The following is a 24,917-nucleotide window of genomic DNA, read 5'->3' as shown; positions in this document are numbered from 1 at the left end:
CCCGAGGTCACCCCCGGCACCCTGCCTCCCGCCGGCCTTCCTCCAGGCGCCAGGCACCCTCAGGGAGGCTTCTCTCTGGCCTCGGGGGTAAAGGAGCCCGCGGGGTGGACGGGAGCTGGGGCGCGACCGGGTCCCCGAGGGGTGGCTCTGTGTGTGTTGCAGGTGTCCCTCTTCCTCCCCAACCCAGCCTCCTCCCCAAGATCGCCTATGAGCCTGTGAGACCGAATCTGTACCTGTCCCTGTGGGACGCCCTGCAGCACATGGAGGAGGTGGGTGCCGCGGGGCGGGGCTGTGGGGGGAGGAGAAGCCGGCGAGGCAGCCTCGAGGTCCCGTCTGCGGCCTTGGAGCCAGGAGCAGGCCTGTGCCAGAGCGCGAGGTGCGAGGGACCAGTGGGACTGGAAGGGAACCGGAGCGCAGGGGGGTCTCTCGGGCCTGGTGGACGGGCACAGGGTGGGAGGCCTGTGCGTGGGCCGCAGCCCTGAGGCCAGGGGCCCCCCAGGCGGTGCAGGCAGGGTGGGGGCGGCGGGCTGCACGCCGGTCCATCGCTGGGCCTCCTTCCGTCGCCCTCCCTGAGCCCCGACGGCCACAGGGCTGAGCCGCCGAGAAGTTCCCATCCGATCTCCGAGCACGCTGGCCGCCCGCCACCCGCGTTTGCGTAAAGGAGGGGAGCTAGAGGAGGTCAGAGGGCCTGCTTCAGGGCCCGGCACCCCCGCCCCCAGCCTCGCCTCCCTCCACTGCCCCCCGCACAGCCCGTCAGTTCCGAGAAGCCGGTCAACATGGAGAACCTGCCAGTGAACGACGGGAACGGGCAGTCCTTTGGGTACACGCTGTACGAGACCACCATCGCCTCGTCGGGCGTCCTCAGTGGTCTTGTGCGTGACCGGGGCCAGGTAGGGGCAGTTTCTCTCTCTCGTAAGTGTTTTATCTGAAATTGATTTAATTAACACAATTTCAGAGGTAGAGTTGGGTTACTCAGAGCTTGCATACCACACCCAGTGCTCCTGACGTCACGGGCCCCCCAGAGTGCCCGCCACCGGTCACCTCATGCGCCCCCCCCCCCCCCGCCTCCCCACTCTGTTTCCTGCGCTCGTCTCTGATGGTTTCGTCTCCCTCCCTGCGTCTTACTTTATTTTTCCTTCCTTCCCCTTCTGTTCATGTTTTGTTTCTTAAATTCCACATATGAGTGAGATCATACGGTATTTGTCTTATTCTGGCGGACGTATTTCACTCAGCATCAGACCCTCCAGTTCCATCCGTGTCACTGCAAATGGCAAGATGTCATTTTTTTATGACTTGAGTAATATTCCACGTATACAGAGACCACAGCTGCTCTATCTATCATCTGTCGATGGACACTGAGGCTCCTTCCACAGTGTGGCTATTGTGGCCATTGCTGCTATAAACATCGGGGAGCAGGTGTCCTGGCGTTTCACTGCATCTGTATCTTTGGGGTAAATCCCCAGCAGTGCAATTGCTGGGTCGTAGGGCAGGTCTATTTTTAACTGTTTGAGGAACCTCCACACAGTTTTCCAGAGTGGCTGCACCAGTTCGCATTCCCACCAACAGTGCAGGAGGGTTCCCATTTTTCCACATCCTCTCCAACATTTGTGGTTTCCTGCCTTGTTAATTTGCCCCATTCTCACTGGTGTGAGGTGGTATCTCACTGTGGTTTTGATTTGTATTTCCCTGATGGCCAGTGATGCAGAGCATTTTCTCATGTGCGTGTTGGCCATGTCTATGTCTATGTCTTCCTCTGTGAGATTTCTCTTCATGTCTTTTGCCCATTTCATGATTGGATTGTTTGTTTCTTTGCTGGTGAGTTGAATAAGTTCCTTATAGAACTTGGCTACTAGCTCTTTATCTGATAGGTCATTTGCAAATATCTTCTCCCATCTGTAGGTTGTCTTTGAGTTTTGTTGACTGTTTCCTTTGCTGTGCAGAAGCTTTTTATCCTGATAAGGTCCCAAGAGTTCATTTTTGCTTTTGTTTCCCTTGCCTTCATGGATGGATCTTGCAAGAAGTTGCTGTGGCCAAGTTCAAAAAGGGTGTTGCCTGTGTTCTCCTCTAGGATTCTGAGGGATTCGTCTCATATTTAGATCTTTCACCCATTTTGAGTTTGTCTTTGTGTCTGGTGCAAGAGAGTGGTCTAGTTTCATTCTTCTGCATGTGGATGTCCAATTTCCCCAGCACCAGTTATTGAAGAGACCGTCCTTTGTCCAGTGGATAGTCTTTCCTGCTTTGTTGAATATTAGTTGACCACAGAGTTGAGGGTCCACTTCTGGGTTCTCTATTCTGTTCCACTGATCTATGTGTCTGTTTTTGTGCCAGTACCACACTGTCTTGATGACCACAGCTTTGTAGTACAACCTGAAATCTGGCATGTGATGCCCCCGGCTCTGTTTTTGTTTTTGTTTTTTGACATTTCTCTGGCTATTTGGTGTGTTTTCTGGTTCCACACAAATTTTAGGATTATTTTTTGCAGGTTGTGAAAAATGTTGATGGTGTTTTGATCGGGATCATACTGCTCTGGGTAGCATAGATATTTGAACAATGTCTGATCTTCCAACCAACCCATGGGCATGGAATGTTTTTTCCAGTTCTTTGTGTCTTCCTCTGTTTCTTTCAGAACTGTTCTGTAGTCTTCAGAGTGCAGATCTCTTACCTCTTGGTTGGGCTTATTCCTAGGTGTCTTATGGTTTTGGGTGCAGTTGTAAATGGGATCATTTCCTTGATTTCTTTCTTCAGTCCCATTGTTAGTGTATAGAAACGCAACTGATTTCTGGGCATGGTTTTGTATCCTGTCACTTTGCTGAATTGCTGTAGGAGTCCTAGTAATCTTGGGGTGGAGTCTTTCGGGTTTTCCACATACAGCATGTCACCTGTGAAGAGTGAAAGTACGACTTTGCCAATCTGAATGTTTTTTATTCCTTTTTGTCGTCTGACTGCGGAGGCTAGGACTTCCAGTACTATGTTGAGCAACAGGGGTGGGAGTGGACATCCCTGTTGTGTTCCTGACCTTAGCGTAAGGGCTCTCAGTTGTTCCCTATTGAGAAAGGTATTCACTGTGGGCTTTTTTGTAGACGGCTTTTATGATATTGAGGAATGTTCCCTCTCTCCCTACACTCGGAGAGTTTTATTCAAGAAACGATGCTGCACTTTGTCAAATGTTTTTTCTGCATCAATTGAGAAGATTATATAGTTCTCATCCTTTCTTTTATTAATGTGATGTATCCTGCTGATCGATTTGTGGATGTTGAACTATCCCTGAAGCCTAGGTATAAATCCCACTTGGCCGTGGTGAATAATCCTCTTAATGGACTGGATGGATCCTGTCGGCTAGTATCTTGTTGAAAGGTTTTGCATCCGTGTTCAGCAGGGATATTGGCTGGCCTGTAATTCTCCTTTTTGGTGGGGTCTCTGTCTGGTTTTGGGATAAAGGTCATATTGGCCTCATAGAATGAGTTTAGAGGCTTTCCCTCCATTTCTATTTTTGAAAAGTTTAAGAAGAATAGATGTTAATTCTTCTTTAAATGCTTGGTAGAATTGGGATCCCTGGGTGGCGCAGTGGTTTGGTGCTTGCCTTTGGCCCAGGGCAGCGCGATCCTGGAGAGCTGGGATCGAGTCCCACGTCGGGCTGCCTGCATGGAGCCGCTTCTCCCTCTGCCTGTGTCTCTGCCTCTCTCTCTCTCTCTCTCTCTGTGACGATCATAAATAAATAAATAAATAATAAATAAATAAATAAATAAATAAATAAATATTTGGTAGAATTTAGCGGGAAAGCTGTCCGACCTTGGACTTCTCTTGTTTGTTGGGAGACTTTTGACGACGGCTTACCTTTCCTTGCTGGTTATGGGTCTGTTCAGGTTTTCTATTTCTTCCTGTTTCAGTTTAGGTAGCTTATATGTTTCCAGGGATGCAGCCATTTCTTCCACATTCCCTAATTTGTTGGCATATAGTTGCTCGTGATATTCTCTGACAATTGTTTCTGTGTCTTTGGTGTTGGTTGTGATCCCTCCTCTTTCATTCTTGATTTTATTTGCACCCTTTCTCTTTTCTTTTTCGTAGGTCTGGCCAGGGATTTATTGATCTTGTGAATCTTTCAGAGAACAAGCTCCTAGTTTTGTTGATCTGTTCTAGTATTTTTAAAAATTTCTATGTCAGGGACCTCTGCCCTGATCTTGGGGCATCTTATTTCCTGTGACCTTGTAGTCTGGAAGCTCTTCCATACACGTCTGACTCTCTTTCCTCAGTGCTCACATATCTGGCTGTTGCCAGTGAGTAGAAAGGGCCCATCACCTCAGCTCTGTTGTCCTTCTCACTATAGTCAAGGACATTCATTTTCTGTCTCTTCTCGGCTAACCCCGTATCCACTGTACACACAGAACGTTACCCCTTCCTTTGCTTGGCAGAGAGCCCCCTTGTGCCTCCCTCCCACTCATCCATGGATGCTCTCTGTCTGCTAATTTGGCAGGTGTTTGTGAACACAGTGTCTGTAGGATTCTTGGACTATGAAAGGAAGAAGATCGTTATTCCCTTGGTCCAGGTGTGTTACCCTGGGGAGCTGCACCAGCTGCTTCCTGAGCAGGTTTGGTGGGAGGAAAGGAGAAAGACCTGGAAGACACGAGGCTCCTTCACCACGGAGCTGCTGATGGAAAGAGGGGCAGACTATTGCTAATGATGACCAGGAAAGAACTGGGATTCCACAAGAAACTCTTGAGGTGCAGCTGGGACCTTGTGGCTGGGTAATCAGGTGGTGATCCCGGGCCACTGTGTTCCTGGCAGGGTTACACCAGGCTGAGGATCTTGGTGGAGAATCGCGGGCGAGTCAACTATGGGGACAACATTGATGACCAGCGCAAAGGTGGGTCATGGCGTGTGCCAGGAGTCGTCAGCTTCTGGTGCTCGTCTGTGCCAGGCTGTGTCTCCTCCATACCAGTACGACCTGGCCGTGGAGCCTGAGTGCGGTGGGTCATGGTGGCCCATTGGAGGGAACTGGGTTGTAGACACCCGTGAAGGGAGGCGGGTCATGGAGGCCTGGTGGAGGGAGGTGGGTTCCAGAGGCTCACTGTAGGGCAGTGGGTTGTGGAGGCCCCTTGGAGGGAGGTGGAAGGGGGCCTTTCTGAAAGGCCCACTTGGGGTCTGACCTCTTTCTCGGACATGCTGTCCACACGTCCACGGTGAGCACAGAGAACATTGAGCCAGTCTCTCCAGATCTTCCTGGGTTGCACTCTGCTTCAGCAGGGGACTGTCTGCGGGAGCTGGGCTGGGGCGGTGAGGCTGGAGGAAGGGGCTCCCAGAAAGCCAAGCATGGCATGGGACCCCTGCCTTCTTGGGTCTCCACACTGGATTTTTCTTTCCTTTTTTCTCTTTTATAGTTACTATTTATTTGAGGGAGAGAGAGCGCATGTACGGTTGCAAGTAGGGGAGGGATGGAGAAAGAGGGAGAGAATCTCAAGCACACAGCACTGGGCACAGGCCCCACGCCAGGCTGGATCTCACAACCCTGAGACCGTGACATGAGCTGAAACCAGGAGCCAGCCAGGTGCCCCAGACTTTGTTTCCTGGATGCACATGGAAGCCCAGCGGTGATCTCGGGGGCCGGGGGGCGTACACACAGTGAACGACATGCCCTTGATGGCGTGCTCTCCTAGGAGTATTCCGCTGTTTTCCTGGCCTCCTGAACCTTCTCTGCTTGAATTGAACTCTCCCTTTTTATCTATCGAAATGTAGGCAGTTCCATGTAGGTTTTAAGAATCCAGACAAATCCTGCTGTGGTAGGGGATGCGGGCGACCTCCCTTCTCTCCTGGATGCCTGCCGTTGTCATAGAGGACCCGTGCCTCCCTTCCTTTCTGGCCTGGGAAGCGCCGTGGCCCCACTGGGGGCTTCTGAGTTCCTGGGGTTTGGGCCTCTCCCTCCACGTAGGCCTCATGGTAGCTCCTAGCACCGTCCGGGCCTCCTTTTCCCTCACAGAACCGCCAGTGTTCCTCTCTGGACCTGGCCTGCTCCCCTAAGGAGCCCGGCCTTGGGCCCATCTTCCCTTCTTCGCTCTCCTGCGGGCAGGAAGGGATCGCCTGGCCAGCCCTGTTCCCAGTCCGCGTCCCAGGCTCCAGACATGCGCGGGCTCTCAGTGTGGAGTACTTACCCTGTGGAACGTTCCATGTTTATGTCTGAGACACCCCCCCCCAACACACACACACGCACACACCTGTACTGTAATTTCCGGGTCTGCAAGTTCCATGAAAGCTGTTTGCAGCCCTCGGCCTGTTGAGACTCCGTCTCTGGCAGGTCAGCAGCCCCATGGTCACGAGCTGCACGGTTGTTGCTCCAGGACCAGCGCCGCTGGCCCCTTCCCAGGGCGTTCGTCCATCTGTGTGCACGTGTGTGTGCATCCTCGCACACGGGCCCGTGGGTGCCCACGTCCCATTGCCACATCTTCACGGTGGAAATACATAAACGCTGTAGCTGTGATCCTAGGTCACGTGGGTGCGGTATTAGGCCTGTGCAGTCGGGCCCTTGAGCTAAGTGAGCACTGCCGCACCCTCGATTATCTGCCCTCGGGCCTTGTTTTGTGTTGGGAGGTCTTCTTGCCAAAGGGAGCTTCCCGCAGAGAGCGGCGAGGGGCCCTGGTCAGCTGGGACAGTGTGACCCGCTGCCCTCCCGCATTCTTCCTGCAGGTCCTAGGGAGGTCCTGGCAAATCCTGCTCTCACCCATCTGTTTCTCCTTGCGGATCTCCGGGGGTTTCGTGCCATATGGACCTTGGAGGAATCCTCACCGGAACTTTGCAGAAACCGCATGGATGTGCAGGCCCTCCTCTGGGTCAGCTGCGCCCCCAGCTGCAGCCTCATTCCAGTTTCCGTGCTCCCTTCCCACAGGTTTGATTGGAAACATCTATCTCAATGATGCTCCCCTGAAAAAATTCAGGATCTACAGCTTGGATATGAGAAAGAGCTTCTTTCAGAGGTGGGTTCCCACCCCACCAAGTGTGTGAACCCATGGGTGACGAGCAGCGAGCGCCAGCAAGGCCCCAAGGCCTCCCAGGCGCGGTGGGCGGACCCCGGGCTCCGGGCGACCTGCCCAAGGACTCCCACCCCTCCTCGGAACCGGTGGGCACGGGCAACACCCTTGTAACGACATTCGGGACGGGGCCCCACCCTGAGAACGTGCCGACCTTTCCTTCTGGCCTCTCATTCTGCTCATAGGTTCAGCGTCGACAAGTGGAGCCCTATCCCAGAAGCACCCACGTTCCCGGCTTTCTTCCTGGGTGCCCTGTCCATCTCCCTTTCCCCCTTCGACACCTTCATGAAGCTGGAGGTTTGTGGACCCCTCCCCGCTGGGTTCTCGTCCTGCTTCGGAGCGCTCTGAGCCCGGCCTGCACCCGCCCCTGCTGGTGGCCCCGGAGGCCCTGTGTTGCCCTCTCTGAGGGGCCCCGGGGTGGGGGGCGGACTCAAGGCAGAGGAGCCACCTGCTGGTGCTCGCCAGGGCCCAGGTCTGAGCTTGGGCGCCCAGCGTGTTCGCCTCACGGCTGCTGAAATCTCTGTTCACACGGAAACCGGGAGAAGAGCACGTGGCATGTGTCTGTCTGCCCGGGACTATGTGTCCGGTTGTTTTCTAACCCCAACTAACCCCTTTCCCACTCTGCTTAAAGGGCTGGGAGAAGGGGGTCGTCTTCATCAACGGCCAGAACCTTGGACGCTACTGGAACATTGGACCCCAGGAGACCCTATACCTCCCAGGTGCCTGGTTGGACCAAGGCATCAACCAGGTGGGCGCACCTGCAGCTCCTTCCCTGCCCTGGGCCTCCCCCCTATCGCAGCTTCCCGGGGAAATCCCCGGTCATGGTCCGTGTAGGCTGGTTAGGGCTGGAAACCTCTCCGGGTGCCCCCTCTGTGCTGATGACCCGGGGTCCCGTCCCTTCCCCCACGGCAGCCTCCTCTGGCTCCAGGACCGAGCCCTGCTGCTGTGACACACCAGCCCTGTCCCCCCAGGTCATTGTTTTCGAGGAGAGGATGGCAGGCCCTGCCATACAGTTCACCGAGACGCCCCACTTGGGCAGGAGCCAGTACCTGGACTGAGCTGCGCTGGGGACCCACCCGGAGGGCACGCTGCCCCCAGCCGCGGCCTGCCGCTCTGCTCCTGCGCGCCCCCCGCACGCCCCCCCCGCACACCCCATGCAGCAGAGCTTCCTCCAGCAGTACCTGCAGGGGCCAGGGGCCGCGGCCGGGCCCACTGGTTCCCGTCAAGACCCTGGGCCTGGAGGGGTGGGCAGGACGGAGGGACCCCTTGTTACCTAAGGGTCTGCGGCTGGCCTTTTCCTACTTCTCCTCTTTGGGGGAGGACGGAGGGGTGCGGCCCTGGGGGCAAGAACGTCTCCGATGTCCCCGGGATGACGCCTGGGGCCCTCTGTTGGGCGGGACCTCCAGACCCAGTGGCTCCTGTGCTCCCACCTGTGCCCCCCCACGCTCTCTTGGCCCGTTTCCATCTGAAGGCAGAGGGGCTGGGGAAGGGCGCGGGTGCTCAGCCCGCCCCAGGCCACCTCTGGAATCCTGGAGGAAACTGTTTAGAGACACACACACGTTTTCTCTCCTCATTTCCGCTCCAACTGCATCTGATGAGAGGACAAGCAGGCTCAGCAGAAACCGAAATACCCCGGGTTAGCGAGGATTTCCGGTTTTACTCCGAGCAGAAGCGGCTGCGGAGGACGGAGCACAGACCCCGTAGGAAGCTCCGCCGGCTGGGAGGCCGCCCCGTGGACGGCAGGCAGCCTCGGGTGTCGCTGTAGCCACGGGGCCCCCAGGCCTAGCCCACGCCTTGCCTCCGGCTCGGGGTCCCCCCCTTAGGCTCCTGGGGCTACGCGGCGGGCGGAGAGGCCTTCGCGGTCGTCTGTCCCAATTCCAGGTGCTCCTTCTAGGGACCGAGCCCCCAGCAGCTCGGGCTCACCGTCCTGACTTGCAGTAAAGCAGCAGAGTTGAATCAGACCCTTTAGGTGATGTTTTTCAGATCCCGTCTGTGCCCGTTGATCCCAGGGGAAGGCACCGTGGGCTCGGGCACCAGGGGGGCCATCTGGCCTCGGGGTCTCGACTCGGACTCCACCAGTTAGCGGATGGTCCAGCCCCTGGCTCTTTCCCACCCCCTTCCCGACCTTCGTTCCGCCTGGAAGGTCCTCGGAAGCGCCCTTGCGGGGAAGGAGTCATGTGCAGGTCGTCCTGGTGCTGCGGGCGGCTGGGAGACCGCTGGACGGCCCAGGGCTCCACGGGGGACGCCCAGATCGGGTTGGCCCATGTCGTCCTCTGTGCACAGGGTTAGGTGGGGGCACCTCAGGACCGTGTCTTCACTAGGAGCTCCCAGGCTGCGTGGGGGACAGTAGCCGCGAGGCTCCCTGCAGCCCTAGTGGTGCGGCCACGGCCGGGAGCTGAGCCTGCGGGGAGCACGGGGCCCACAGGGCTTCGCAGGGGGGCTGCGGAGCCAGGTGCGAGCCCCCCAAGCTCCTCTGCCACCCTGAGTTGGCCTGGAAGGGAGCACGCGGGCTGACACGGGGATGGGACCGGGGCTTCCCAGACATGGCCAGCATGGGGAGCCGGCATCGCTGCGCCTCCTCCCACCGAGCGAGCTTGTGTGGATGCGGACGCTGGCCTGCCGCTGGCCTCCACTGGCCTCCGCTGGCCGGGGTGGCAGGGGAGATGCTCTTGTGGACCCCCTGATCTTGTGCAGCGCGGAGAAGCCCCAGGGCGCCTGTCCGGGGCTGCGCAGGGACGCGTCACGCCGACTGCTCTTCACCGTCCTGCGCCGTCGGGCCCGCGGCTTCTGGGCCAGGCCCTGGGTGGAGCTTGCCTTCCCTGCGTCCTGTTTATGGGGTTCCCAGCGGGTGGCCTCGCCGCCCCGCTCCAGGCCCTGCTCCTCCAGCCTGTTCTTCCTCTGTCCACACTCACTGGGCAGCCCCGGACAAGGACGGTCCCGCGCTTAGTGCTTGTCTGCGTCCGGCGTCCGAGCCCCTCGCCGCCCGCGCACCTCCTCTTCTTGGCACCAAAGCCCGTGGCCCCCGCCCCGGCGCGCTGCTGGCTCTCAGGGTCGTTTGGGCCACTGGCTGTCCCGCCGCGTAGTTCGTCTCCCCAGGTGGTGGGGGGGTCTCCTGGCTGGGCCTCGCCCGAGTGCTTGTCTCGGCCCCGGGGTCTGCTCTTCTGACTCCCCGTCACCTGCTGCCTGGATGGTGGCCGGAGCCTGCCTGGCCTGGCCTCTGTTGGCGGTCGGCGCAGGGGGGCACCGGCGCCTCCACGGCCGCGTACATCCTGGTGGCCCTCGGCTGCAGGCCCTCCCACGGCTTCAGTTCCCTCTCCCCTGGGGGGAGAAGCCAAAGCTCTGGCCTGGCCCCCCCGCGGCGTCCCCCTGTCGGTGGTGGCAGGTGCACCGGCCTTCCCGCTGGTCCTGATGCTGTCGAGGGCTCTGACCCCGTGTGCGGGAGGGGTCGCCCCCGAGCTGCGCTCACCCCCCACCTGGCCGCCTGCTTCTCCCAGCCCGGACCACACCTGGAATATGGGGGTTCGTCTCGTTTCCCAGGGAGGGAAGCTCCAGGAAGTCGGTGCTGTGTGCCCTGACCGCTCGGTGCGGATTCCGAGGGTAGCGCCTGCCGGACAGGCGCCAGGGGAGGTGAAGGTGAGCTGCGAGAATAAAGGCCGGGCTGCGGAGGGTTAGGGCTGTTAAAAACCATGTTTGACTTTTAATTTTGGAAACAAATTAAATACAGTTAAATTAAAACAGACCAGATGGTGCAGCTGCATGGGCCCCGCCGTCTCCCCAGGCTCTGTTCTCGGGGCTCCGAGCCCCGGCCCCGCTCCTCTGTGGTGCAGAGCAGGGACAGACCGGGTTTGCCAAACACTGTGGTCGCGACCCAGCTCTGATTTGGAACAAACTCGTTCCCGACAAAGATGAAAGCTGCAGTCCACCAGGGTTATAATTATAAATAAATACACATGCAGCTACGAGAGGCTATTAGGTGAAAAGAACGGAAATAGGATCCGCCAAAAAAAAACCCCAAAAAACAAAAAACAGAGAGAGAGAATATCCCCTTTTGTTGTTCATTATCAATTTCCTGAAAAACGAGCCCTGGGTTTTTGGCTAAGAAGGTGGCCTACGACCAGCCAGGCTGCCCTGAGCGCTCAGGGCGGTGTCGATGAGTGAGGCAGTGCTGTGCCTGGGCAGATTCATTAAGGGTCGTGCACCCCCGTCCTCCCGCCCGCCACCCCAGCTCCGAGCGGCCCCGGGGACCTGCTGGCAATGTCCTGCCCGGCGGGGCCTGGTGGGGCGATCGCGGACACTGCGGGGCCCTGAATCCTACTTCCCACTCGGTAGCCGGTGCCCCTTCTGACTGGTGGGCTGGGGACGCCCCCCAGGAGGGGCTGCGGGCAGGGGCACCGGTCTCGGGGTGTGCACAGAGGGGGGGCTGTTAGCGTTAAAAAATAAACACCTCTTGGGTTGGCTCAGGCTGTTCCTTTTTCTCGACTTGGGATGAAAATTGTGCTTCCAGCTTTCAGCAGAGGGCCGCGCGTCCGGGGAGCAGCGCGCACTGTTTCTGGGGGGCGGGGGGCGCAGGCCGCGGTCCTCCAGCCCCGCCTCGGGGACAAGGGAGCCGTAAGATGGCATGATTTGCACAGCAGCGTCCCCTTGGGGTCCGAGTGCCCTCGCCTGTTTGCACGGATTCCCTGAAGCCACAGCCTGCCCCCCAGCACCGCAGCACGGGCAGGAGGAAGCACGGATAGCCCCCGGGCTCACTCAGCCCCCCCAGGCCTCTAGGCCTCCACACAGAGGGCTCCTGCCTGCCGGGCCCGGGCGAGGGGAGGCCGAGTGTCCATGGGCCTCACGGTCTCGGTCCAGGTCAGGCCCCGCACTGGCTCCAGGGCCCCCCACCCTGTGCGCCTGGGAGCAGGTGCGAGGGGTGGGGCCGCCGCAGGGATGTCACCCCCAGCGCGGCGGGAGGCGTGGGGGCCCTGCAGCAGGACGGTCGCCTGTGGGGGTCAAGACAGCCTTCTCCTCTGGAGGCAGGAGCCCGGGGGAAGCCAGAGGGGCCTGGTTCCTTGGGGGTGGCTCTGCCCAGGTGTTCCCGGTGCTCCCCGGCCAGTGGCCTGGGCATCATGCTGGGCCCCAGGAGCGGGCGGGGAAGGCCACACTGCCCCAGACAGCTGGGGGCTTCTCACCTGTCCAGCCTGGCCTCACCCCAGGGCCGGGGCCCCCGCGCCTGCCTGCAGGCCACGTTGCGCAGGGAGCTTGGGCTGGGGCTGGCCCGCTGGGCTGGCGGCGGAGCCGGTCAACTGCAGGGACGAGAACAACAGGTCTGGGGTCTGTGCTTTAGCTCCTCCGTCCCGTGTCCTGGAGCAGGCTGGGCGCGCTCTGCAGCCCCCGGAGGAGGAGGGTGATGGTGCTTCCTCAGGAGGTTGTCTCGGAGGGACCATCAGCCACGGGAGACGATGGACGGCCAGGAACAGTGCGAGGAGGAGGCTCCTGTGCAGGGAGAGGAGGGACGTGGTGGGGGCAGCGGCGGCGGCCACCCGGCCCACGGTGGGCCCCGTGCAGAGTGCGCCCCGGGGTCCCGGGGCCCCTGCTTGGGAGGCGGGCGGGGCCTTCCAGTGACCAGGTGAGGGCGGGGACGGCTGCAGCAGCACCGCTCAAGCTGGACCTTGGCTCGGGGCCCGAACAGGCCACGGAACAAGCCACGGACACCCTGTGGGCCCTGCAGGTGGACAGAGCAGGTGTGATCCCTGAAACCAGAGCCTGACTCAGGGATGGCGTGAGCCCCGCCATCTGAGCCCCCCCCCCCTCGTGGGGAGATCCTAGCGAAGCCCGCGGACAACTCGGGACGGGGACCATCGGGCTCCGGCCCTGCCACCGGCTTCTCTGGGCGCCGTTCCTCTAGCGCTCGAATGGAGAGAGACGAACCGCGGCCCGCGTTGGACGTCTTGAGGAATCAAATACAAAGAGCAACACTTCTGTAGGGAAGACTGGACAGGTGCCCAAGATTGTGGCCGCACCCCAGCAACGCACCTGGCGGATCAAGCAGCGGAGGCCCAGAGCGCGAGGTCGGAGGCGAGCCGTCCCCTGCTGGCCGCCGCGCTGGGCTCTGGGGCCGTCCCCACCACGAGCCCCCTTCCCCTGCATCGAGTGCGGGGCCCCTGTCACAGCAGCGAGGACCCGCAGGGAGGGCGGAGCTTGGGAGAAAGTCTCCAGAGCTGTGCCTCGCCTGGGACCACAGTCACCACCCAGGTGACCGTAGCAACAGGGTCGTCACGAGGCCCCGTCCAGAGGCCGCCAGAGGCGCTGGTGGCAGAGGGCCGCAGCTGTGTGCGGGAAAGTGTGTTCCACGGGCAGTGGGAAGGGGACTTGGGCTATGCCCCGTTCATGCTTGCCCCCTTTCCCTGTCCCTGTCCCCCCCCACTCAGTTAACACGAGAGGGTGGTTTGCCCGCGTCCCTGCCATACCTGTTTCCTGGGGCTCAGATCTCCACAGTGGGGTCGGTGAAGCCTTTCTTCCCCTCATTCACCAGCACCGGCTTCTCTGTCCGCGTGTGCCAGACCAGGATCTGTGTGTGCAGAGACACGGAACAACCTGGGGCAGGCCCTGACTCCGGCCTGCCACCCCGATCCCTCCTCCTCCTCTGCAAGCACTTCTCCTCCTGTTCTGCCCTCGATCATCGAGATTTTCTCCACTGTTTTTTATTTCTACCGACTGCCACCCCTACCTGCCGTTTGTACACATGATGCATTCCAAATATCTGCTGGAAACAAGTGTGTAGCTACAGAAAATACACGGGTCAGCCCCACAATCTCCTCTCACTTCTCGTTTCCCCCCCGTTTCTTGATAGGTTCCTCTAGAGAGAGAGAAACTTCTACAGGAGGCTCAGTAAAGCGACAGTCCAGGCTGTTGCTGAAGAAGTCCAAGCTGGACGCGGTGTGCACATCGGCGTGGGTGTGCGATGCGTGTGTGCATGCACCAGGCAGGCATGTGCATGGATGTATATGCACACGCGTGTCTGCAGGGTGGTCCCAGAGCCCAGGTGTTTCCAGGTCTGGGAGGAAATGCACCCTTAGGCCCCCCAGTGACCACCACCCTCGTTTCCCCACTTGATGCCCGGGTGATGGCCGAGGGGACAACCTGCCTGCGTGGGCTCGGCTCCAGGCTGGCCGCGGGCTCTGCGCCCTCTGCTCTGCTCTGCAGGGCGGCGGGGGGCTGGGGGGAGCATGCCTGGTGCCGCGGAGGGTTTACCTTGGTGCAGTTGGCTGCCTTGGGCTCCAGGTCATTGAGGGTGACGAGTTCTCGGAGGAGGCTGCTTTCCTGGTAGCCGCCTTTGACTCCGCGCAGCTTGAAGTAGGCCTGGCTGCGCTGCAGGATGAGCCGCAGGTTGACGGCAAATCCAGCCATGTCGATGGCGAAGGGCCGGTGCGGGTCGAACACCGTCTTCCAGCCGACCACCTTCCCGGCGCCGTTGACCCGCGGCGCCTCGTAGCGAAGGCCACCAACGAAGGCGACAGGCCACACAGACACCCTCCTGGTGCTGCGCATCTACGGGAGGGGATGCGGAGTGAGGACATGTGGGGCTGCCGATGGGGAGAGGTGCCCGGCCCGGGAGGAGGGGCCTGAGCTGACCCGGAGCCACGGCAGGGGCTGCAGACGCGCTCCCCGCGGGGACAGCCGCAGCCTGCCTCACCCAGGGAAAGGCTCCTCCACCTGACCTCAGCTTCCCGCCCTGCTGCAAGGCCTAGCCTCCCAATGTGGAGTCTGGGGGGACCCCTCCCTCCCCGGGCTCCCATGACCCCCAAACCCCAAGGGCAGCCCGGTCCACGTCGTGTGACCCACTGGCGGCGGCGCTGGGGCAGGAGCTGCGAGGCCACCGCTGCGGTCTGAGGGCTGCACCGCGCGGGGCGACCCCTGAAGCCCGCGGGCTTTTCCCGTCCCTTCCCCGCGGCCTGCGGTCTCCACGCGGCGCCCGCCCCAGGGCCCCCCGGGCACGCCCGCGCCCACCTCCTCGAAGAGCTCCAGGCTGTAGGTGTTGTCGTCGTCGGCGAAGTACACGACGCCGGGCTGGCTCGAGTTGCGCGGGAAGGTCTCGCGCAGCCAGCGCAGGGCCAGGTTGCGCTGCATGGTGCCCCGCGGGATGCGGGGGTCGCGGGCGTCGCCGCGCAGCTTGTAGTTGCGGGGCGTCTCCACGTGCAGGTGCGTGTAGTTGAGGCCCGTGTCGCGCAGCAGGCGCGCGGTGAGCGGGGTCCGGCGCGGCGCGTCCTCCACCACCAGCCAGTGCAGGTTGGGCACGTGCAGCAGCGTGTTGGCCATGCGCGTGAGCTCGGCCTTCTGCACCGGGCGGCTGTAGGTGGGCGTCACCACGTGGATGGTGGGCAGCGTGTCGGACCACGGCGGCGGCCGCGTGTACACGTACTCCGTGCGCACCACCTCCACGATGTCGCGGTCCGACATGCAGTACTCCCTGGGGTCGGCGCCCGGGGCCGCCTCGCGCCGGGGGTCCCTGCCGTCATCTGCCGGGGGGGGGGGGGGGGGGGGACACGCCGAGTGGGGCCGGGCCGCGCGGGAGGCCGCCCCGCCCCGCCCCGCCCCGCCCCGCCCGGCCCCGGCCCCGGCCCCGCCCCCGTCCACACCCCGGGCCTGACACCGTCCACGCCCCGCCCCATCTGCAACCCGCCCTGCCCCGGGCCGCGCCCCCGCCCACATCCACACCCCTGGCCCTGCCCCATTCAAACCGGCCCCCCCCCCCCACCCCGGCCCCAAGCCCCGCCCCGGCCCCGCCCGGTTCACACCCTGGCCACGCCCCCACCCCCCTCAACAGGATCCTGGCCTGCGCTCCTCCCTCCCCCAGGACCGTCCTCGGAACCCCGCGGGCTCGGGCTTCTAGAACTATCTGGAACTATCTAGAGCTAACGGAGAAGGCCGCGGCCCTGGAATGCTGCCCGCATTTCCGGGTCCGAGTCCCGAATGACACAGGAGTCGCCTCCCACCGTCTCCTCCGCCGGCTCCGAGCGCTTGGGGCGCGGCGGGCCACGTGCCAGGGCGGGCTTCCCCTCCTCGAGTGCTGGGCTCCACATGGCCGAGTGCCCTGCCGCTCCCCACCCCGGGGCCCTCCTGGCCAGAGCCGGCCGCCCGAGGGGCCTGCATGGCCCGGTGGCACTGCCCGCGGTGGTGTAGACGCTTCCCTGGCCTCGGCGCGCTGGGCCCCACTGAGGCCGAGGCCGGCTCAACCCCATTCCCCGCAAGTTCCTACTCAAGACGGTCCCCGCCTCCTGGTCTTAGGAGTCCCGGTGCAGCACTTCATACTCCACCACCACATCCGCTTCCAGGACCCTGCCAGGGGCTGGCAGGACAATTTGGAATCCTGAATCCATGATCGTTTGTGCTTTTAGCTGTTCTTAAATCCTAGCCCACACTAAAGGAGCGGTGTTTTAGCAGTTCTGCAGCTTTGATGTCCGCTCCCGCCCTGTACTTGTGGGGCACTCGCTCAGCCCCCCCGAGGGCTGGCGAACCGCTGACCTAGGGTGCAGGGTCCAGCTAGCGTCTCCGCATCGCCCCCAAGGACACCACGAGGGGCAGTGGGTGAAACCTCGCAGAGCCCAGCCTCTGCTGCAACACTCACAGGCTGGGGGGCCTATTCCTTCCGGAAGGCAGTCTGTGCAGCTGGGGCAGCTCTATTGACCTAGCTTTTTCTTAGATCCTGGACATTTTCCTCATTAGTGAAGCAAGTTCTGTCAAGAGGAGAAGTCAGGGCCACTGGTACTGTTGTTTTTAATGAGCCCCTCCTCTCGGGGTCGGGGCTTTCTGTCTGAACCACTGTGTGGCCCCCCTGCTCTTACAGCCTCTCAGGAGGAGGTGGGAACAGTCAGGACATACCTCATACCTGGAGAGATCCCAATGCCTGGGCGCAGACCCTGTCCACTCGGTCCCTGACTATTGCCCTTGAGCATGTTACTTAGCTCCCGGTGCCTCGATGTCAGCAGCCGCAATAAGCAGCGGAGACCAGCACCTGCTACCCCTATAGCACCTCAGGGATCAACGAGTCAGTGTATGAAAGGCCTCTGAACGCCGCTAGGTCTGCTAGGCAGGCTGCTGTCACTTCCGCGCGTACAGGGAGGACGGGTGCCAGCCCTACGTGTGCCCAGCTTTGTGCAGCTGAGCAGGGGCGAAATAAGCATTCTTGCGATTGCATCGAAGCCTGGTCCCAGGGGGGATGCTCAGGATTGGCCCTTGTGTCCCTTCCTCTCCTTCCCATCACTGTCCCTAGCGGATGGGGTGTTATGTGGTGCTTGTAGGAGGTGCTCGTCGGAGGCGTGTCCCCGGGCTCTGGGAGGAGGTACGGTGAACCCAGAAGACCAGCTCTGGGCTCTGGGCTCTTAGAGAGTCACACAGGCCAATGGCACAAGAAGACCTACAGTGATGGCTAAGGAGCACCCGGGCCGGGGACACCATGTCCCCTGGGGTGTGAGTGCACACACGTAGGAAGACCGGCTCAGCCCCTCTTGGGCAAAGGTGACGTTTTGGAGGGGTTTGGGGTCAAACTGGGAAAGCAGCACGAAGTTGAAGAAAGAGAGATGGTGACGGGGATTCTGACCAAGGTATTTTTAGGGTTTATTTATCTTGCAGTCAGTGAAACTGAGGCCTGGGAAGGAGGATTCAGAGCCATCCTCCACACCTTTCTAACATTCAAATCCTCCCAAACAGGTGGGGCTGGGCCCTGGCCTGGTTCTCCATGCACTGTGACCTGGCCACAATGTGAACTCAGCCCTTGTGCTGGCTGTAGGGCTTCTGTAACCTCTGGGTCACAAAGGACTCCCGGCCACCCGGAAATTATTTCATTGCAGCTTTCATCCAGCCCCCTTGGCACAGTCTGAGGGGACAGATGCCAACACCCTGTCCTCAGGCAGCAGCGTCTGTGCTTAGCAAAGCATTCTGAACCTCTGCCCCCAGAGCTCTGCCAAGACTGGAATGCACACGACACTAAGCCGCTGTGTAGATGGTAGCGAGCCCTCTGGGAAGACATGGTGGCAGGTTCGCCATTCCAAAATGAAGAGCACCAAAGAGAGATGCTGGAGGATCAAGGTCGGGAGAGGCTCCAGGTGCCCAGCAGTGGGCAGTGGGAATTCTGTGATCCTCAGCCTGGAAAGTCTTCCTCATGGAAGCTCCAGGAACTGCTGGGGCAGAGCAGGGCCCACCGCATGACTGTGGAGCAGCCTGGCTTCAGATTATGATTCCGGCTACTGCCGGCATCCAGATCACTCGGGGTTCTGAGCTACACGTGGATTTACAGGCCCTGCCTCAGACTCTGGGATGGGCCTGCTGCTTTCGTATTTTATCCTGCTCCCCATGTAAGATGCTGCACGTTTCAGTAGGAGACTTGCTGCCTTAGTATTAAGTCTGTAGGGCACAGAGTACACGGGAGGGAAGAAGAGCGTCAGGGAGAGACCAAGGAATGTGGGGCAGGCTAGACGTGGGGCACGTGGAAGGGGGCCAGGGAACAGGTAGCCCAGTGGAGCAGGAAAGGCCCCTGGTGGAGGGGAAAGCTCTGCACTCAAGGCCAGGAGAGGCTGGTTCCAGCCTGTTCATCCATGAGTACTTCGTGGGACTTTTCCTCTATCCAGGCCTATTTCACAAGGTAGGACTAGATCGGGGTCTCCTGCCTGAGCAGGAAAAAAGGGGCAAACGGTATGGTCTCCTGGAGTGGTTTAAAACACAGGCCCGAAACTCCGCCCATCCATCCTTTGCCACCCACAGCTGAGAGCAACCAGTCCTTACACATCCTGAGACTGCATGCAGACCTGTGGGTGTGTCTGTGCATGCGTCTATGGATGCGTGTGTGCATGTGTGTCTATGTGCATAGGTGTATCTGTGCATGTGTGCACGCATGTGCACATGCATGTATCTGTGCATGTGTCTCTGTGCATGCATGCGTTTGTGGATGCACATTCTGTGCATGTGTGTCTCTGCATGTGTGTGTCTGTGGATGCGCATGTCTGTTTCTGCATGCGTGTATCTACGCATGTGTGTGTCTATGCATGCGTGTGTCTGTGCATGTGAATGTGCATGTGTCTCTCTGCATGTGTGTCTGTGCATGTGTGCATGTGTGTGCATGTGTATCTCTGCATGTGTGTGTCTGTAAATGCACATGTCTGTGCATGTGTGTCTCTGCATGGATCTGTGCACGTGTGTGCATGTGTGCATGTGCGCATGCGTGTCTTGCATGTGTCTGTTCATGCGTGTGTCTATGGATGCATGTATCTGTGCATGTGTGTCTCTGTGCATGCGTGTGTCTATGGATGCATCTGTGCATATGAGTCTCTGTGCATGCGTGTCTGTGCACGTGTGTGCATGTGCATCTCTGTGCACATGCGTGTATGTGTTCATGTGTCTTGCACGTGTGTATGCATGCGTGTCTGTGTGCGTGTGTCTGCGCATGCGTGTGTGTAGGTGGCATTCATCAGACATCCGGAGGGACCGAGACCCCCAGAAGGTAAGCTCTGCGGCCCGGCCCATCCTCCGGCTCCCCCAGCTGCCTAGTCAGCGGAAGTGCGGCCCCACCGGTGTTGGCTGCCGTCCTTCTTACTGTGGAGCCTGGCTGGGGACAGGGCCCGCGGTCAGGGGCTCACCCTTGTGCGTGGTGAGCAGAGGCGCGATGGTGCTCTGGTGCCACACGGTGACCAGCAGCGTCCAGGGCAGCACGATGAGGACAATCGCAAGGATGTCCCGTCTCTTCGGCATCTCCAAGGCTGGCTGGGCCCACAGCTCCTCCTTACCTGAGCGGCGGCAAGGTCAGGAGAAGGGTGGCCCCGGGGGCGACAGCAGCAGACAGTGGCAAGCACAGGGGAGAAAAGAACAGGAATGGGCCGGGCGGGCCAGGCGCAAGGAGAGCAGAGAAGCCGAATGTTGGCTAGCAGGTCTTACCAGCGCTCACAACCCACCCATTGCGGAAGCAGGTTTGCAGGGTCTGGCCAGGCCGGAGAGCGGGAAGGGGTGGCTGTGCCAGGGCGCGCTCAGGAGCCCTGCGAAGTGGACACCTGCAAGAGAGAGCAGGACGGGATGGCCAGAGACCTGGGGGCGGGGCTGGTGCCCAGCAGGGCCTGGCCGGGCTCGGCGCCGTCGTCCCCTGAAGCCTGCGCCACCGCCTCCCTAAGGAGTGACCCGGGCCCGGTGCCCTCGGGCGTGGGGACGTGGCGCGGCCCGCTTCCATGGCTCAGCGGGGCCCAGAAGCCGAGGGCACGGCCTGCGGACCCACGCGTCTCGTGCTCAGCCCCAGCGCCGCCGCCGAGCCCTGTGCCCTTTGCGAGCTCCGGCCACTCTGCCTCCGCGTGCTCTGCGGTCGGGGGTGGGGGTACTCGCTGCGCTCGGCTTCCAGGAGAAGCTCGCTAAGGCCCGCGGAGGCCACGGGATGTGTGCACGCGTACCCGTGCATGCTCAAGTGACGCTTTCCCCCAGCCGCGGTACCCGGTGCCGCTGCTGGGAGGTACTGGGGACAAGCCCTGGGCCCAAACGCAGCGCGGCTCTTCCCTTGGCTCCGGCATCGGCGGAGAAGAGGTGCCTGCGGGGCTGCGCGTCCCCAGGCTGCGGCCCACGCGGCAACGACAGGGGGCCTGGGAGACCCTCGGCCAGCGGGCGGGCCTGCCTGCACGTCTTGTTGGTTGTGCGGAGGGTCTGGCACCACCGTCGGCCGGCCGTGCTATCCTGCGTGACCAGGTGAGCAGCACACTGCCTTCATGGCCACCGCGGAATCCGTGCCACCCTGTCGCCTGCCCTCCTTCCCTTCTGTGCTGGGCCTCGTGTACGCTGGGAGCCCAGCCGGGGGGGCACATGCCAGCCCAGCCCAGCTGTGTGCACAGGTGGCCTCGGAGAGGCCCGTGGCCAGCAGAGCGCGGGCTCCTCATCCCTGGAAGGGGTCAGGAGCCGAGAACCTCCGTCCCGCCCCCACGGCCTCGTCTCTCCAAGTTTTGTCGCCTCAGGGAAGGACAGGTCTGCCTCCCAGTACCGTGTGGGGTTTCCGGGGCAGTCCGTACGTCTCGCCGGCCGGCTGCCCTCCTCAGGGGCGTGGAAGGCCCACCAGGCTTGCCCGTTACAGGTGGCGGCACACGACACGCACAGAGCAGGGACAAGGATTCAGGGGTCCGAGTTGTGCCCCCATCATGGCCTCTGCAGGCCTCGGAGCCCAGGCCCCCGCCCAGGAGGCGCATGTGGTTCTCTGTGCCAGGCTCGAGGACGTGGAGTGGCCTCTGGTCCCCAGCCTCCTGCCTCTGGCACCTGTCGCCCCCCCCCCCCCCCCCCGCGTGTCTGCTCGGGCTGCCTCGGCAAGAACCAGCTGTTATGCAGCACCTGGTGGCGTCCACAAGTGACAGCACGTCCCACTCAATGCTCGTGACACCTGCAGCCACAGGTGCCGCTGTAACCGCACTTCACGAGGGGGTCACGGAGGCCAGCGGGCACCAGTGATTGTCCAAGGTCAGGTCACAGAGGAGCCAGACGTGAGTCCTGGCCCTTGTGCTCCGCTGTCAGCAGGTCCCCGAGCCTGGAACCTCCCCGGGTGCAGGGTGAGCACAGGTCTACACGCAGCCTCCGGCCCAGGGCTGCCCCGGAGCCCCCCTTCTGCACAGAAGCTGCCTCCACCGTGGGGCCGCGGAAGTGTCTTGGCGGCAGGAGCAGGAGGCAGGCTCTGGGAGGGGAGGATGCAGGCCAGGGTGCAGGGGCCCTGTGCGGACTGATCCCACCTAGTGTTTTTGGCCAAAACAGCTATGAAGGGGGAGGGAGGAGGGGATGAGGGAGAAAAGCTCTAAAAATAAACTTAGCAATAAACCCAGTTGTGCATTAATTACTGTGGAAGCCATTACGGCTTGAAACCCCCATAACTTTATTGGAGCCTATTATAAGCACCGGAGCAGAATCATGGAGCTAATCAGCAGGCAGTCGGGGCGTGCACGGAGAGCCCCCCCGCCTTGAGGGAGCCTGTGGCCGGTGGGGCAGGTGCGTGGGGAGGGACGGGGCAGGGGAGCCCAGAGCCTCGCCTGGCCTCGCATCCGCAGGGGTGCCCACCTGGGCGCAGCCTTGGCTCGCGCCCAGTGCTGTGTGGCCCCCACCCCCGCTACCCGGCCGCCACCCCGCTGGAGCACGGGGACACCGCAGAGGCGGCCCGGGTTGGGGAGGCAAGGCCGGGAGGAGGCCGGCCGGGGTCGCGGGGCCCGGGCCTCCCCGCCTGGCCCTCGTCACTTGCATCTGTGGTGGCCTCCATGGTCAGTGCACACCAGAGGCCCCTCCAGCCTCCCGCACGCTTGGAGGCCTCCGTCCACTGGACACAGACGACGGCAGTGTGGCCAGGGACGTGGGGATGAGCGGGCGGTCACCCAGCCAGGGCGCAGAGTGCTGCGGAGACGGGTGGCCGTGGCCTCGATAGCCTGCCGGTGGGGATAGCGTCGCCTTCACTGGGGCCTGGGCCCACCCTCCGCGGCCCCCACCGTCACCTGGAACCGTGCAGTCTGGGTCGGGGCCCTGGCTTGCTGCAATGGCACCGCCTTGGCCGCCTGACCTGGTGACATTTAGGGCTCCGTGATGGTGCAGGGGGTCAGGTGGGCACTGGGGCGGGACGCCACAGCTGCACGTCTGTCTGTGCAGAGCTCGGTCAGGACTTAGGGGCCGGTTGGCCACGTGGCCCGCCGGGTTCTGGGGAGTCCTGGGCGCTGTGTGGGAGCCAGGGGCCCCCAGGTCCAGACGTAGGTGCCCGAGCCCGGGGCAGGGACAGGCAGCCCAGGAGACGCGGGGCCGGGGCCGAGCTGGACGGGTCGTCCAAAAGGCGCAGGGGCTTCTCCGAAGCTGCAGAGCTCGGGGCTTCCTCAGCGCCCGAGTCCACGACACGCAGCTGATTCCCCTGCAGCAACAGGTCAGAGCCAGCGCGCCAGGTGGGTGCCTGGGGGGCTCCGGGGCGGCGCTCCCTCCGAGGCCGCAGGCTTCCTCCTGGCACCCCGGGGCCAGGGCAGGGGGGGCCTCCCGGGGTCTGGGAGCCACTCGGTGCCGCGCACGTGAGGCCGATGGAGGTCCCCGCACACAAGCGCAGAGCCCGTGGGCCAGGGGCCTCTGGAGGATGATGGAGCCACGTTCCCAGCGGGGCTGGTCGCCCGGGGAACCTGGCGGCGTCCTGCACGCGGCGCTGCGCAACACGCGTCAGCCTGACAAGTGCCTTTTAAGGAGCCGAGAGCTCCACGTGGGGGCACGCCGGGGCTCCGGGGTCCAGCGTCTGTCCTCAGCCCAGGGCATGACCCCGGGGGCCCGGGATCGAGTCCCATGTCGGGCTCCCTGCAGGGTGCCCACTGCTCCCTCTGCCTGGGTCTCTGCCTCTCTCTCTCTCTCTCTCTGTCTCATGAATAAATAAATAAATCTCAAAAAAACAAAAACAAAGAGCTCAACAGGGACGCCTCCCCCGACCATGGCGCACACGGCGGCTCCCCCAACGCACAGCCCGCGCGCTCGGTCCCGGCTCTCCTCGGGGGGACAGCCCGGCGCCTCCCGTGCCCCCGCGGCCTCCGGCGCGGATCTCTGATATGGTCCAGGCCCCCGAGGACACCTGGCCAGCTCTTCGGTGCCGCATCCTTGAAGAATCTTTACTTTTCCCACACGTTTTCACCTAATTTTGAGAGCCTTCTCTGTTGACTCAGGGTAGAGGTTTGTTGGGAGCCGGCACCCTAGTTTCCACAGAAGCCCCGCATTGTTCCCCACGGGACTCCCAGCGCAGCCCTTGATGGGTGCCGAGCGCGGGGCGAACACGCGGGAGCCAGCCCACGCCGAGCAAGCCTGTGGCTCATGGTCTGCAGGCCCGGAGGGCGGAGGCCCAGCGTTGCGCTAGCGCAGGCGGCCGTTGGCAAGCGAGTGGGTGGGCGAGGACGGGCCGGGGCCACCGGGGCCAGACCGGCTTGCGCTGTGCGTGGAGGGATAGGCCCCGTCTGAGCCGCCACATGGACGGGGGGGCCCAGGGGCGCAGGGGGGCCTAGCTCCAGGGGGCAGCTGGCGACCCGGGATGCGACCTAGGGGCGCGGCGGCAGGATGCAGGAACAGGGGACACTTTAAGGGAAGCTGGTGGGAGGGATGCTGGCCCCTGTACCCAGGCCGCGCTCATCCCGCAGGAGAGCATAGGCCTTGTCCCGGCCCCGCAGGACCCCTCGTGGGATCCGGGGTTAGCTCGGCCCGCGTAGCCACGGCTCAGGGCCAGTCCCCGGCCAGTGGACCCTGACCTCACCCACCTCGCCCCCCTCGCTCTCAACCCCAACCAGCCTCTGCATGCAGCCACCACCTCCGGGGCGGGTATGGGGGGGCGTGGGGGGGCACACAGGCCTCGCCTGCTCCCCGCTGTCCCCCAGGACACGTGTGGGGTGAGGGTCATCGGAGCCGCACTGCCCAGGCCCTGCTCCCCTTTGTCCTCCTGTTGCCCCCACGACCTCAGAAGACATGAGGGGGGTCCTGTGGGCTGCTGGGTGCAGTGGCCAGCCCCCCCCCCCCACCAACAGCCAGGTGCCCGCCGCCTCAGCAGCCCGAGGGCAGGCAGGGAAACCCGGCCCATGTCACCCCCGCGGGAACCGAGTGAGAAGCATCGCACATCGGCCCCAGGTCTCGGGGGGCCACAGGCATAGCCCCCCCGCCCAGGTTGCGGCCAGGGACCCGGGGTGCTCCCTACACCCACGCGCTTTCCGTGCCATAGGAAGGGTCCCTGCGTCCTGGCCTCGCAGCCCAGGTGCCTGCCCCTGGCCTGCCCTCCGGTGGGTAGGCTGGGCCGCAGGAAGGGCCCCGGTGCCCGGATTCCGGCGTGCCGCGCTGACGGGGGGCCCCGGCCCAAGAGGTCAGCCCCCACCTGGGGGCCCAGCCCCGCTGCCTGGCTCCTGGGTACTGCCGGGGACGGCGGCCGAGCACACC

The 24,917-nt window shown here is 62.3% G+C and overlaps 2 protein-coding genes across 7 annotated transcripts in view; one reads left to right on the top strand and one right to left on the bottom strand.

Moving 5' to 3' along the window:
* LOC606786 (beta-galactosidase-1-like protein 2) overlaps positions 1-8,977 on the top strand; it is a 39,588-nt gene extending 30,611 nt beyond the window's left edge. For 5 of the 6 annotated variants that reach the window (XM_038535578.1, XM_038535577.1, XM_038535579.1 and 2 more), the window contains 8 exons: positions 163-269; positions 750-890; positions 4,472-4,543; positions 4,783-4,861; positions 6,875-6,962; positions 7,202-7,313; positions 7,648-7,764; positions 7,988-8,977. In XM_038535578.1, coding sequence (XP_038391506.1) covers positions 163-269; positions 750-890; positions 4,472-4,543; positions 4,783-4,861; positions 6,875-6,962; positions 7,202-7,313; positions 7,648-7,764; positions 7,988-8,074 — 803 coding nt within the window. In that variant the 3' untranslated portion in view covers positions 8,075-8,977. The remainder of the gene's footprint in view (positions 1-162; positions 270-749; positions 891-4,471; positions 4,544-4,782; positions 4,862-6,874; positions 6,963-7,201; positions 7,314-7,647; positions 7,765-7,987) is intronic. The other variant, XM_038535582.1, reaches the window with a different exon arrangement.
* Positions 8,978-13,479: 4,502 nt separating this feature from the next.
* B3GAT1 (beta-1,3-glucuronyltransferase 1) lies at positions 13,480-19,739 on the bottom strand. Its single transcript, NM_001031634.1, is given in 4 exon segments — positions 13,480-13,566; positions 14,250-14,546; positions 15,006-15,503; positions 19,614-19,739. Coding segments are annotated over 4 exon segments (1,008 nt in total).
* Positions 19,740-24,917: the final 5,178 nt, after the last annotated feature.

The sequence above is a fragment of the Canis lupus genome, chromosome 5, assembly GCF_011100685.1.
Source record: "Canis lupus familiaris isolate Mischka breed German Shepherd chromosome 5, alternate assembly UU_Cfam_GSD_1.0, whole genome shotgun sequence".
Taxonomy (NCBI): Eukaryota; Metazoa; Chordata; class Mammalia; order Carnivora; family Canidae; genus Canis; species Canis lupus.
Note: the sequence above shows the minus strand (reverse complement) of the source record. Positions and strands in the feature narration are given on the sequence as shown.